The sequence below is a fragment of the Fusarium phalaenopsidis genome (assembly GCF_050370095.1).
Source record: "Fusarium phalaenopsidis strain FUZ10S chromosome Unknown contig_32298, whole genome shotgun sequence".
Classification (NCBI taxonomy): domain Eukaryota; kingdom Fungi; phylum Ascomycota; class Sordariomycetes; order Hypocreales; family Nectriaceae; genus Fusarium; species Fusarium phalaenopsidis.
The window spans coordinates 2,149,077-2,163,366 of record NW_028145407.1 but is presented as its reverse complement, the minus strand read 5'-3'; the positions used below and the strand labels follow the sequence as shown (position 1 = coordinate 2,163,366).

The following is a 14,290-nucleotide window of genomic DNA, read 5'->3' as shown; positions in this document are numbered from 1 at the left end:
AAGGAGTTCCATCAAGCACCACGTTTTATATACTATCTCTCTAAATATGTACACACAAGAACTATCACTGCTATGCTCTTTTACCATCTCTAGCACCCGATCCAGCTAGATTCCATAGAAGTGACAACTTTAAGATAACACACACAATCATCAAGCAGTAACCAGTCTCTCCCCCATGGAGAAGCTCCCCCTGAAGGCGAGATTCATCACCGCTCGGCAAAGCTGAGTGAAACCATCTAGCAGTTGGTGCGGAAGCTCTTGACGAGGCAAGACTTGCCGTTGTCGCCAGGCTCGCCGAACTTCGGGGGCTCCTTCCCCTGGTCGTTACCAGTGTAGGCCTGGCAGCTCTTGCCCTTGTTCTGGCAAGAGTCGGTGATGGTGCAGACGTCGCCGTAGTTGTGGTTGACGCCGCAAAGCTCGCCACCGTTCTTGGCGACAACGCCCTTGATGTTGATGTTGCGGGGGCCGCCGTTGCCCTCGCAGTTGCCGCAGTTGCGGATCAGCTTGCCGTAGTCCTGGACGTAGAAGTCGTTGACGTTCAGCGTGCCGCGGCCGTTGAACTGGAGGACCTTGTCCTCGGCGCTGAAGGCACCACCACCGTTGATGGTGGAGGTACCGGACTTCTGCTTGAAGGTGGCGGCGTCCTCGCAGACATCGGCCCACCAGATGTTGTTCAGGGTGCTGGTGGATGTGTTAGTTCTGGTGTAGGCGTTGGTGAGGTAGGGACTTACCAAGTGCCCTTGCAGTGAACACCCTCACCGGAAGAGCGGTCGATGATAACGTTGGAGAGAGTGGCACCGTCCTCAAGAATGAAGGAGGCGTCCTTCTCACCAGTCTCGTACTGGTCCTTGCAAGTGCTGGCTGAAGGCGGAAATGGATGTTAGTAACCGAGGTTGTCATGACGGCCGGACTGTTGTTTCAGGGTTGACTTACGGTTGCGCACGAATCGCTTCATGCCACCATCGTACTTGCCTCCCTTGGGAACGGGGATGGCAGTGGGTTCGCTCTGGACACCCTTGGAAGCGGGAAGAGTGGTAGTGACGGCAGCAGAGGCGCCAGTGACGGCGGCGATGATGAGAGCGGAGGCCTTCATGGTGATCGAGTTGAACTTGAGAGTTGAACTTGAGAGTTGAGCTTGAGACTTGAGCTGAGTGATGTCTGATTGAGTGCGTGATAGTGATGGAGTGAAGGAGTTGTCTAGGAAAGGACTTCGCTACCCTTTTATACCTGGCATTTCTCGAGGTTGGGATGGTAGATTGGACCGCTTCTCGGTGTTTCACTACTTGATAAACACCGAGGAGCCGTAGGCTTCCAGGCCCTTGGCGGTGTAGTGCCGGAGTGACATGCAAACCCCGGAGAACCATTGCTTCGCCGAACTGTCAAGGTGTGTATTCGGGGCGATTCTGACACCCTGCCACCCAAAAGACTGTTACATGGTCCTATTCCAGAAGTCCACCTCCCCAATGGAGGAATCGTTCCGCCATTGCAAGGATGTCCTGGAGCGAAACCGAGTCGGTCAAGCCGTGAGTCATGTAAAACAACTGTCACTGCTGCAGCAGGGTGATTCATGTGCCTGGGGCTCCATTGTTCGGCAGTGGCTGACAAGGACAAGCGAGCTGGAGCCGGGTGATGGGTTCAGCCTTATGAATGTCTGCCGAATTTTTAGAGCCAACAGCAGTATGGATCACGGAGACGGGGAGGAAAATCCGACTGGCATCCTGATCAACGTGTTACTCTATCTACCGGCTTTGCTTGGCATACTGTCGTTCAACAATCGCAGCCTCCAACATCTTTTGCTGACTGCTTGCCCCCTTTCACTTTCATGGCTCATTCTAGGATAGTCCTAGAAGAGTATACGGGGGCTTACAACCTCGTATTCCATCTTAACCTTAAGTCAGATGCTTCAAAATACGGTTAACAAGCGGACACGCCCATGGGAATGGCTCAGGACCCTTACTTTCGGTAGTTCGCCCAGTCCAGCGTAGCATCATCACGGAACCAACCCCTGGATTTCTTCCGAGCGCTGTACCTTGCCGTTCATGGATCATGTCCCGAGATCCACGCCTTACGCCCCTTTGTTATGGGGTCGGCCCGTCCGAGATGGTCCCATGTCCGGAGGCGACATCCACCCCGGGTCGCCGGATCATGGTTACCGTTATGGTTATTCCTCGTTAAGGTGCTAGGGAGTAAGCTAAAGAATCATGGTTGTTTGAGCTGGAGATGATTGTATAACAGGGCTGTCTCAAGTGCTATGAGGGAGAGGCTAGTGTTACAAGTAGAGTCCATGCAAATGATGAGTACCGCAGGATCTCGTAAAGCAGGATACGTGAGCAAGTTGTTATCTAATGTCTTTACGGACAATCAGTCTAGACGGGGTCCAGTACCTCCAGGGATCGCACCACGTGCCGGGGGATGTGCGAGCACGGATGCGGGTGAGTCCAAGCTATTGGAGGAAAAATGATTCAACGTGTTTGAGGATATTTTGGAGACAGAAAGCTTATTTATCCACGCCTGCCGACGACAGCTCAGGGATTGGTATGATAGGTTAACTAGGCTTGTTGTCCACTCTGATTTGCGGACTCCGTTACCTCCGACTTTTGTTGAGATGTCAGTAGAGAAGTGCGAAATGCCAAGGCACCATAGGTAATTATAGGATTCAGGCTAAGCAGATAAACCATTCTGCTAGGTATACGCAAGCACTCAACGTTTAAACACGCCAAATCTTCCTTATTCTATCACATAGGTAGTGTCTTTGACATGAGTTGTTCGTCAGTCCTGTAAACTCCGGTATGCATACATACACGTAATCATCAACTGAAAACCCACTCTTACCCTGTAACCTTGCCACCGTATACGTCTACCGTACACTTTTCGCGAGTCTGCAAGACAACGTTACGAGGATCTGCCGCAAACACGGGAGGATCGTGTTCCCGAGACTGGGAAGTGGATTCCTCGAACCGCCGTGCTCACCGCTATGGCGAGCTATTTCCGAGTTAGCCCAAAGTCAAAAATCGCCATTTGTTAACTACCCGGGTTACCCTGGGTTTATCAAAGTTTGAACTGTGCCGCTTTACGAAGAGAGGACTTTTGCTCGGTGAGGCCGAGATAGAGAAGAGAAGGAGGATAGATCATCGTATCATTCAACACATGCTTCCCGATGTTCCGAAGTATTGTTGCTGACGACTACCGCTTTGTAATAGAGGGCGTGGTCTTAACACGGCCTGAATCTAGAAGTGGCTGAGTATTTCCCAAAAACTTTGGGTAGAACTAGTAGCAAGTTCTTGTCGTCATACCTCTCGTTCATTCCAACTAAGTTCAGGTAAGGGCGGTTACGGACTCGGACATGGCCGACGTACATTTTGGCTTATGAATTTTGAAAACCACTGTCCGAGGCATCATTACTGCTAGAGTTCTGAAAAGGAGGACCGCGGTTACGAGACAACAGGGAAGAGGCTTCATGTCGGTGTGAAGGCTCTGGTGCATGTTGTGCTTGTGCTGAAGGAGGTGTTATTGGCTTGATAGTGGGACTCGGAGCTTAAAAACCACCCGTCAAGGTTTACCTGTCAACTAATGAAAACCTGCGGGTTACCAAAATAGGCCGCCTTGACGAAAATAGTCTCGGTACAAAAGAGAATACTTTTCTCAGGCCGGATGTCCGGATGTGCCCATCCAAGGTCATGCTTTCTTGCCTTCGCCTCAACACTGAATATCAACGCAACTCACCAAGAAGTCAAGCCCGGAAAGCACCCAGGAGATGACACTACGTGAGTCACCCCCGCTCAAACAATGCTTTTAGACGATCAAGTTGAAGAGATCTCCTTCTAGGGCATGTCTCAGAACCATGAAGGTCTTGCATTCTGCGTATTCAGCAAATAAATCAATAAGACGCAAGACATTTGTCCGAGGCTGCCGTTGAATTTCTCTCTGTATCCGAGCCTCACTACGTATAGCATTCAGTTTGCAGGTAGACTTGGTTCATTCTTCAGCGGTACAGGTCTTCGCGGCGGATGACGTGCCCGTTGCTTTGTTAATGCAGCTGAAAACCTATGCGAAATGCCTCATAGCAGTCTCCTCATTCAGGTCGTAACGTCTTGAAAACCCCATGCTGTGCTCCAAGTTCTCCACCACCTCGGAAAAATCGCCCAGGTCCGTTTCAGATGACTGAGTCTTTGATATGGCCTTGGGCGCAACCTCGTCTTCAGCCGGCTCGTTGGATTCTTGAACTCTGGCTAACTCACACTCCATCTTGAGACTTTATCGTGGCAGAAGCCCTGCTTGAGCCCTCGTGATCAGCCAGCAGCGACGAGAACGCGAGCAGGGGTACCTCTTGGGAACTCTCAGCTTCAGCTGAAATAGTGGAAGCCGTCAAAACGGAAACCCTGACTTGTTATCTCCACCGCCGTAGCATTGGAAGGCAACTTGTCCAGCCACCAGATGAAATCAGCTCCTTTGAGCTTGCTGATTTCAGAGCTCAACTCTTTGCGGCGTGTTTAAAGAAAGAATATTGCTCGAGCCGCTAGACTATGCCCTTTTAGTCTACAGATACCACCAGAAAGGTTTGGCAAAGTCAGATGCTTCAAACTAATCCTTGTGATACTCATCGTGCCTTGCATGAGCTTTCGACCATGAGACCCCCCAAGGTATTGCTAAGCCTTATAATAAAACAGTCAAACAGGCTAAAATCTCCATTGACGATGTTGAGATTTTCAAAAGGCAACAATTCGGATGCTGCCGTCCGGAAGATCGTCATCTTCGAGGACCACGTCCTGGGCGGCATGCATTTTCTGCAACTGCAAAGCCGTAGGGGGCGCTTCGCACACGACACTCAAGAACAGCACAGCCTCAGCTAGATGTACAGCGTCTGGAGTTTGGCTGTAGATTAGTTCGAGCGTATCCGGGTACATGGCATCCAAGCTACCGGGGAAAATCAAGGAGGTGAAGCGAGTTGGGTAACTGACGATGAAACCCACTGAGATCAAGAGCCCGCTGACGCAAGATTCGTCTTGACAACCCCAGCTAAATCATCACGATTATAACAACTCGAAACACAGATACCTGAGCAAGACAGGGTGTCGATGTCCCCTTTGACCCAGCTTCAGAACGTCTCATGCTCAAGTAGCCAAGTACTAGCCCGGGGCTGGACACTCTCCAGGACGTCGGCATGCTTGGCAAGAAAAGATATTGGGCTTATCAAGGGGACGGTCTTCCGCGCTTCCCACTCTCGATCTTTAGCCTCGGATCTGCCAAAGTTATCAATCAGATCGTCAACGTAAGCTTGGCTAGCTCGCTATGGAGCATTTCGTAAGCCAACAAGACGCATTTTGATCTTGAACCCTTAATAGCCCATACAAAATATCATTTTGCATAATCAATTTAAACTATGTCTTGGGTCGTTCTGAGAAAGCAAGCATTTTAGAAACGTCTCTCCTATCAAATGGCCAGGCGAAAGGCTTGACCAGCCGACGCAAGCTGTATGGAAGCACAAGCTTGGCAATGATATCTTGGAGGGTCTTCTTAAAGAGGCTGATAAGGCTGCCGGGACTGGCTAGCGCTCTTATTAACGCAGGCTTCAGAGCCTCGGCAGCCTCAATCGCGTCTTCTGAGTCCTCGATACGGTCCTTGGGAATCTCGAGCAGACAGGCTATACTCCTCAGCTCATCGCGCGATCGTAGCCGGTCGGTCGAGCGTTGCTTGGCGTTTTTGAAACACTGGGTGGCCGTGGCAGCAGATTGAAGTACTTCCACTATACTTGCGGTAATACTCAATGGGTTGCTCATAGTAAGTATCTCAAGACCCTTTCCCGAAAGCGTAGAGTCAAGTTGAATGTCTTTATTTTCCCGGCGCCTAATTAAAGGCGGGGTTAGTAGCAACCACCTGAGTTCCTCGGTCAAAGGCGGTTGTTTGTGATGCCTTGGCCCAGGATGCTATGACCCTAGTACCTAGCTTTCCCTAATGAGAAGCTTAGAGTTTGACTAAATAGATCACATAAAACGTAGATCTCATTTCTTCCACCTAAACAAAGTTCAGTACATTCCTCCGCATTCAGATTGCATTGAACCATGGCGTAACTCTTTGTCCATGGCTGACCCTAGAGCCTATCTCGGAATGACGCAGGGGGGATGCAAGCCACTGCGGCACGTGGACCCACCCCCATGACCACCCGCCGAAGCTCATGGGAGCTGCTGCTGAACGAACCTCCAACTCTCAACACCACTTCACCGCGATAGCTACTCTACAGCTTCCTTACCAATTCACGGCAATCGACGGCAAAATGGCAGGCGGCGCCATCAGGCTCCGCGATATCAGCGGCTATCTGATCCTGCTCATCGCAATCACGACGCTGGGGTCATTACAGTTCGGCTTCCATCTGGTACTTCCCCTCCAGCATCAGCGTGCCCTCTAACAGTGACCTCTTGCTAACATTCACCCACAGGCCGAGCTCAACGCGCCCCAAGATGTCATCACCTGCCGTAAAAAGTCCATCTCGACATTTGAGCGTCTCAAGGGATTCGTCACCTCTTCGAAACCGAACGAGCCCTCGGGCGGCCTCTTCTCCAACTGTATCCCGATGAACGAAGCTGCTTTCGCAACCATATCGTCGATATTCACACTGGGAGGCTTGCTGGGAGCTCTTGTGTCTGGCCCCTTCTCGTCTCGACGCGGTCGTCTTCCTGCGATGCGTTTCACCGCCCTGCTCTACCTGTTTGGAGCCGCCATCGAGACAATCGCCGGAAGTGTCTTTGTTATGGCGCTCGGCCGCCTCATTTCCGGAATTGGCGCTGGTGCCTCTACTGTTGTGGTACCTCTGTACATCAGCGAGATTGCGCCACCCAAGGAGCGCGGTCTCTTTGGCTTCATGACCCAGATCTCCATCAACGTGGGTATTCTAGGCGTTCAAACCCTCGGATACTTCCTGAGCTATGGGAACGCCTGGAGGTGGATCCTTGGCTCCGGTTTCTTTATTGCTGCAGCACAGACTCTCGGTCTGGTGGTTGTGCCAGAATCTCCGTCATGGTTAGCTGCGCAGGGTGATTCGACCAAGGCCAAGAGGACGTTGCAGAGGATCCGTGGCATGGGCTACGACATCCACGAGGAAACCGAGACATGGAGCTCCGATGAACGGGAAGCGACTGAAGAGGAGGGGCTTCTTCAGGCTGATGGAGCAGCTGAAACAGCCCCTGCCGCTGTAAAGGGCCCTGTTGAGCACCTCGGCTTCCTTCAGGTGCTCAAAGACCCCCTCTACAGGCCTGCCATTGTTGCCGTTGTTGGCATCATGTTTGTGCAACAACTTTGCGGCATCAACTCGATCATCATGTACTCCGTCTCCCTCCTTGCGGACCTCCTCCCGATTTCCTCGGCCCTGCTTACCATTCTTATCTCTGTGGTCAACCTGATCACGACGGTTGCCTGCGCTCCTCTGCCTGACCGACTCGGCCGCAAGACTTGTTTGCTTGCGTCGATTATCGGACAAGGATCAAGCGCATTTGTTCTTGCCATTTCGATTGTCTTTGGCGTCAAGATTCTCTCAGCCTTTGCTGTCGTCATCTTCGTGGGCTTCTACGCCGTTGGGCTCGGCCCCGTGCCTTTTATCCTGGCCTCTGAGCTAGTCGGGCAGGAAGCTGTTGGAGCTACACAGAGCTGGTGCCTTGCGGCCAACTACGTGGCTACATTCATCGTGGCCCAATTCTTCCCCATCGTCAACACAGCTCTGAACAACCTTCTTGGCGGCCATGGATGGGTCTACTTTATCTTCGCTGGCCTGGCCAGTGGATCAGCCATCTTTGTCTCTTGGAACGTGCCAGAGACAAAGGGTAAGAAGGATGCCGACGAGGTCTGGGGCAGAACGCGACGGGTTGATTAGGGGCAGCACGGCGTGAAGGCCAACGCACCACGCATACTTGGTTCAGACCTGGATCAGTGACAATTGCACATCCACAAAGCGAGTTGCAGCTTCAGTTATTTTATGAGTGCTTCATGATTTTGACAGATTCTTCAAGGGTCTGAGCGAGTGTTATTAGCCAGTTCCTTTTCACAATGCTTGATGGATATGAGCGGTTTAGGCGTTTGCAGGTATGACTTGACAGAAATAACGAGATATCACTGACATGACTTTTCACCGAAAGGCCCTTTTGCTGTGGACCATCTGCTCCAACTGCATAACACCAGCCTTGACACCGTCGATGATGTAGACGAGATTGCCGTCGGCCTTGCCGTACATCTCGATGGCTGTTGAGCGAATTATCTCCTCCAGACCCGCCATTCCTGCACAGCCCATCAAGACACATGACACCTGCCCCGAAGAGAGAAGCTCTCGAGTTGCTCCCTTGAGCTTTTCCTTGACCTGCTCTGGTGATACCGTGTGAAAGTCGCCTGCGGTGAGGCCAGACGAGAAGACACCGGCGAACTTGTTGTTGACACCCTCCCTTTCCTGGCCAAGGAATTTCTTGACACCGTTCGACAGGTGGTCCTCCCACCATTTCCCTGTTGTGACAATGCCCCATTTGCTAGCATCGTCTGGCGCAGGGATGAGAGAAAGAGCCGTCAGGATGCTGGCTTCAAAGATGCCCGTGACAGCGAGGTGACGGTATCTCGTCAACTTGGAGACGAGACAGTGCACGCTGAAGCAGGCCACAAGCACGGCGTCGTACTTGTCGGAGTCGAGCTCCTCCTGAAGGTTGGGGTCATCAAGGACAGCCTTTGCACTGGCGTCGATACCCTCCTGGTCATTGATGCTGCCGGGAGCAGCGCCTGGAGGTGCCGTGTAGGTGTAAATCTCCACCGACTTTGACAAGATCAGCGTGTGTAGAAATTCAATCTCTTTTTGTCTTGAGATATCATACTTCTGGAAGAGACATTTGCCGAATGGCATTGGCCGCCCCTGCCGTCATGGTGGTGGATGAGTTGGGATTGAGGACGAGGATGCGGAGACTCCGCCGAAGGAAGCGAATTTCGGACATGATGTAATAGAAATCTATAAAGACTTGATCCTGGAATATGGGATTGAAACGCGGCGTGAGCCTGGAGAGCTATCTTGTTGTGAACCAGAAATCATCTATGAGTCTTCTCTGAGCGGGGCCCCAGAATTATATGACGGCACCGACATTGTTGAAGCCATCAAGTTTATCGCGGGGCGCCACGTGATCCGCCTCAGCCACCTCTGACGACAACCCCACCACTGACGAACACCTCAACCTCCCCCAAGCTCCTGGCGACAGCAACACCGCACCTTCAACCTCAGCCTCACCACGTTCAAATAATTATATCCCGCCTCGGGCTGTCGCAAAGATGGCCAACCCCCCACCCATTGGTAAGCTTGAATCACATTTCCAGAGCTCCCGAGCTCGAACCTGTACACCCCCTGAGCTGGGGAAAGCTGACCTCACTCCTACCGCCTAGTCCTCGACGGCGGTACCGGTTTCCTCAAGGTCGGATATGCCGCGCAGAACTTCCCCGAGCACCAGTACCCGTCCATCGTCGGTCGGCCGATCCTCCGGTCTGAGGAGCAGACGGACAGCGACCTGGTGATCAAGGACATCATGTGCGGTGACGAGGCCGCCGCCGCCCGAACGATGCTTCAGATCAGCTATCCCATGGAGAACGGTATCGTCAAGAAGTGGGATGACATGGAGCACCTCTGGGATTATACCTTCTTTGAGAAGCTCAAGGTGAATCCCCAGGGCCAGAAGATTCTCTTGACAGAGCCGCCGATGAACCCGCTCAAGAACCGGGAGAAGATGTGCGAGGTCATGTTTGATCGATATGGATTCGGGGGTGTTTACGTTGCCATCCAGGCCGTCCTGGCCCTGTACGCGCAAGGTGAGTTGCGCCCGAAGCTTGATGGAAGCTATGAACGCGATTGAAGCTAATGACTTGATGCGGTGTAGGTCTTAGCTCTGGTGTTGTCGTCGACTCGGGTGATGGTGTCACACACATTGTCCCTGTTTACGAATCCGTGGTCCTCAACCACCTCACAAAGCGATTAGATGTTGCCGGCCGAGACGTGACGCGCAACCTGATCAAGCTGCTCCTGCGCCGCGGCTACGCCCTCAACCGAACCGCCGATTTCGAGACTGTCCGCCAGATCAAGGAGAAGCTATGCTACGTGTCATACGACCTGGAGCTGGACAAGCGCCTGAGCGAGGATACCACTGTGCTTGTGGAGGATTACACCCTGCCGGACGGACGCGTGATCCGCGTGGGTAGCGAGCGATTCGAGGCGCCCGAGTGTCTGTTCCAGCCTCACCTTGTCGATAGCGAGTCGCCCGGCCTAGGCGAGTTCCTGTTCAACACGATCCAGTCTGCCGACGTGGACATCCGCTCGTCCCTGTTCAAGGCTATTGTCCTGTCTGGCGGCAGCAGCATGTACCCAGGACTCCCGTCGCGACTGGAGAAGGAGCTGAAGCAGCTGTGGCTCACGCGGGCGCTGCAGGGCAACCCGGAACGGCTGAGCAAGTTCAAGGTGCGGATAGAGGATCCTCCACGACGGCGACACATGGTGTTCCTGGGCGGTGCGGTGCTGGCCAACATCATGGCGGACAAGGAGAGCATGTGGGTTACCAAGGCGGAGTGGGAGGAGCAGGGACCGCGGGTGCTGGAGAAGCTAGGACCGCGATAGATGTGCTGGTGAGCGTATGTTGATTAGAGGAGAGAATGGATTGGTATTTGTTGTGAAAGTTAGCTAGACAGCAAGAAAATATGTTATAAGAATGAAGCCTGGTATAAGGGGGGACTGGTGAATTGAAGGGGACTCAAGATCGTTTGTGTGTAGATCGATTGTGAATCATCCTCTCGACCCGGGTAGGGAGTGCGTACATGCTCTTGGTTAACACTCAAGCTCTGTGAACCTTGAAGGCATCACCAACTGGAATTCTAAGCAACGAATGCTGGCTTAGTCATCACCCGTCTTTCACGAGTCGTCGCAGGCTTGACACAACCTCGATGGCCATGTCAACCGACCGGTCAGAAATGATTCTACATCACGCATTCTTTGGCCAATTTCATCGTTTTTCCCTCCCATCGATCCCAGCAGGCTTGTATCAGCATCTGTCTAGTACTACAAGCTCGGATAGGATTATCCCCCAGCAAGTAAAAAACTCCACATCGCCCCTCGACTCCGCACGCCCCATATCGCTCATTGCACCTCACCTTGTCTTGTCTCGTCTCGGCAGAGGGTAGAGATCCGCGCTTGCGCTGCGCTGTGCCCACGGCGGCTGATTACAGCTTCTTGCTCGCCAGTATCCGTACAGGAAAAGGGTTGCTTCAAAGACCAAGCAAAAGAATTTGCGGCGTCTACTGCGGCTTCTCTTCTATTTCCTGTTACGGCGCGCGTGACAACCACGTTTTCCGCGACTTTTCGGTTCGCCGGGCCCGTTGATCCTGAAGCTGTCTATGGTTCGCTATCCCGTCCTGCATTAGATCGTTCGGTTTTACACTCTTACGTGCGGGGAAAAGAAGACAAGAGAGTGTGAGCAAGAGAAACCCAAAGGAGAAGACGCACGCACGCACGCACACACATCATCACGGTCCGCATCCCACACCGCGTTTCGCCGTCGCCGGGGGCGGGAAAGACGACCCTTTCTGTGGAGAGAGAGGAGAGGGCCATACAATCAACTTGCGCTTGCCTGCTTGCCACGTACAAGTTCGAACTACGGGCTGACAAGACATACGCGGAGGGGCCGGGTTTTTCGCTAAATGAGCATAACGAATCCGCCCTCGGGGGCGTCGGGCCCAGGATCCGTGGGGTTGGGCGGCGCCAGGGGGACGTTGAAGCGGAGTGTCCAGGCGACATTTGAAGGTGCGTGTTTGACGGCGTGTGTTTCTTTTCTCGTCATTCTGCTGCTTGGTTCCCATTACACGCTTGAAATACTTTTCAACCTATCAGTGGCTGGCTGTGTTTCTTATCCTGCATCTGCGTCTGCGTCTATTTGTCTCGCGTATCTTGCTTCTCCTCCCCTATTCCGGTCAAGGATCAGGCTATATCTGTTCCCCAGACCGCGTTTTTTCCACTCTACCTTTTGATCCTTTTTTTTTCATTCGGCCTGCTCTCCGTGTCTATTACTGTCCATCTCTTTACCCGGCTGAGGGGTTCTTGGCTGTGCTGCTTATTCGCCTCCTCCTCACTCTCGGGGTCGCCTCGCGTACTTGCCTTTCTCGGAAAAAGAGCAACCTGAGGTGTCAAGATTGTCGGCTAGTGTGGCGTGGCCTTGGCCTCTGGCGTGGTCTCTAACGACTTGCCTGACTCGGCCTTCATCGACAACCTTTGGATTCAAACATTCATCCTCTTTTTGTTGAGCATCTTGTCATCATCATTTGCTCATCGTTTTTTTGCTATTGCCTTTTTTCTCTTGTCCTTTCCCCGCGAGCCTTGGCATTGCAAATATCCTCTCTGTTTTCTTCACCCTTTTTGCCTCGCATCTGTCCTCTACTGTCCATACGCTCTCATCTTTTGAACCCCTCAGCTGTGCCAATGCCAAGTGGTTAAAAGCACCTCATCCATCTCAAGCAAGATACCGAGGCAGAGAGAGGCACTTGACACCTCGGCCATGCCTCTCCGCCCTCATCACCTTGGCGTCGGTTTCCCAGCTCACGCTTACCAAAAACGCCGTGTAGAACCTCACGACCGCTCCACTGGATATCAGCCCAAGGTCCGCATCACAGACCGCTACCGTATCGTCGGTTTCATCAGCTCTGGTACCTATGGACGCGTCTACAAGGCCGTCGGCCGCAACGGCAAGCCCGTTGGCGAGTTCGCCATCAAAAAGTTCAAGCCCGACAAGGAGGGAGAGCAGATCAGCTACACGGGCATCTCGCAGAGCGCTATTCGTGAGATGAGTCTTTGCAGTGAGCTCAGCCACGGAAATGTCATTCGCCTCTGTGAGATTATGCTTGAGGACAAGTGCATCTTTATGGTCTTTGAGTATGCCGAACATGATCTGCTACAGATTATCCATCATCACACTCAACAGCCTCGACACCCGATACCTCCGGCTACAGTTAAGAGCATCATGTTCCAGCTCCTCAACGGCTGTCAGTACCTCCACACCAACTGGGTACTCCACCGCGATCTCAAGCCGGCCAACATCATGGTGACCTCGTCCGGCGAGGTCAAGATTGGCGATCTCGGACTCGCCCGTCGCTTCGACAAGCCTCTGCACTCCCTCTTCAGCGGCGATAAGGTGGTCGTGACAATCTGGTATCGAGCCCCCGAGCTCATCCTCGGTTCCTATCATTACACCCCCGCCATCGACATGTGGGCTGTTGGCTGCATCTTTGCCGAGCTGTTGTCCCTACGTCCCATCTTCAAGGGTGAAGAAGCCAAGATGGATAGTAAGAAGACGGTTCCCTTCCAGCGAAACCAGATGCAGAAGATTATCGAGATCATGGGCGTGCCGACCAAGGATCGCTGGCCACTTCTCTCGACTATGCCTGAGTACAATCAACTCAACACACTCGCCAACTCGATGACGTCGTCTCACCATGGTCATCACGGTCATCATCACCACCCTCACCACCATGGTCACTACGGCTCTCGTAATCCGCCTCCACCTCCCCCTGGCGGTTCAAACCTTGAGAAGTGGTACTACAGCACCATTTCCCATGCAGGCCCTCCCGGGTCTAACGCCAACCCCCCGCTCGCCTCCCTAGGTGCGGAGGGCTACAAGTTGCTCGCCGGTCTTCTCGAGTACGACCCTGCCAAGCGCCTCACAGCCGCGCAGGCCTTGCAGTCGCCATTCTTCAGCACAGGCGATCGTGTCAGCGCCAACTGCTTCGAGGGATTAAAGAACGAGTATCCACATCGACGTGTTAGCCAGGACGACAACGACATCCGCACCAGCAGTCTGCCGGGTACGAAGCGAAGCGGACTGCCAGATGACTCACTCGTCCGGCCAGCGAAGCGATTAAAGGAGTGATGTCGTCAATCGGGTAGATGGGTATTGGGATAGGGGTGAGCATGGCGTTTGGGAATTGCTTTGAGGATATATATCGTTACGAGGATTATTAAACACCACGGTTCGGTGCTTTATGGGTGGATTGATGGATTAGATGTGAGTCAAGGACAGATACCCGACATCTAGGCAGAAGCAAAATCCAGATGTCAAACAGAGTTTCACCTCTGCACTCTCCCATCACCTGCCCGCCAGTGCCACTCCCCCTAAACCCTAATATACCAGTAAATCGCTACCCTCATCGTCAAAAGACATCCGGAACACGCCCAAACGGTCAAACGGTCAAGACGAGTCATCACGAAACGGTAAACACCATTTCTCCCGACGGCGCCAGTGACGACCTG

General features: G+C 52.9%; 5 protein-coding genes across 5 annotated transcripts; 3 read left to right on the top strand and 2 right to left on the bottom strand.

The window, feature by feature from the left end:
• Positions 1–236: 236 nt before the first annotated feature.
• LRP88_07224 (pectate lyase) lies at positions 237–1,093 on the bottom strand (the record flags this gene model as incomplete). Its single annotated transcript, XM_083243758.1, has 3 exons — positions 237–681; positions 732–861; positions 934–1,093. The coding sequence occupies 3 exons, from the start codon at positions 1,091–1,093 to the stop codon at positions 237–239; spliced, it is 735 nt and encodes a 244-aa protein (XP_083100982.1).
• Positions 1,094–6,271: 5,178 nt separating this feature from the next.
• On the top strand, positions 6,272–7,861 carry LRP88_07223 (general substrate transporter; the record flags this gene model as incomplete). The annotated part of the gene is made up of 2 exons (XM_083243757.1): positions 6,272–6,370; positions 6,434–7,861. The coding sequence occupies 2 exons, from the start codon at positions 6,272–6,274 to the stop codon at positions 7,859–7,861; spliced, it is 1,527 nt and encodes a 508-aa protein (XP_083100981.1).
• A 252-nt stretch (positions 7,862–8,113) lies between these two features.
• Positions 8,114–8,957, bottom strand: LRP88_07222 (Asp/Glu/hydantoin racemase; the record flags this gene model as incomplete). The annotated part of the gene is made up of 2 exons (XM_083243756.1): positions 8,114–8,782; positions 8,841–8,957. 2 exons carry the CDS (start codon positions 8,955–8,957, stop codon positions 8,114–8,116), a joined length of 786 nt encoding a protein of 261 aa, XP_083100980.1.
• Positions 8,958–9,285: 328 nt separating this feature from the next.
• Positions 9,286–10,615, top strand: LRP88_07221 (actin-related protein 2; the record flags this gene model as incomplete). The annotated part of the gene is made up of 3 exons (XM_083243755.1): positions 9,286–9,307; positions 9,397–9,816; positions 9,885–10,615. The coding sequence occupies 3 exons, from the start codon at positions 9,286–9,288 to the stop codon at positions 10,613–10,615; spliced, it is 1,173 nt and encodes a 390-aa protein (XP_083100979.1).
• Positions 10,616–12,542: 1,927 nt separating this feature from the next.
• Positions 12,543–13,910, top strand: LRP88_07220 (kinase-like domain-containing protein; the record flags this gene model as incomplete). Its single annotated transcript, XM_083243754.1, has 1 exon — positions 12,543–13,910. The coding sequence occupies one exon, from the start codon at positions 12,543–12,545 to the stop codon at positions 13,908–13,910; it is 1,368 nt and encodes a 455-aa protein (XP_083100978.1).
• Between the last annotated feature and the right edge of the window lie 380 nt (positions 13,911–14,290).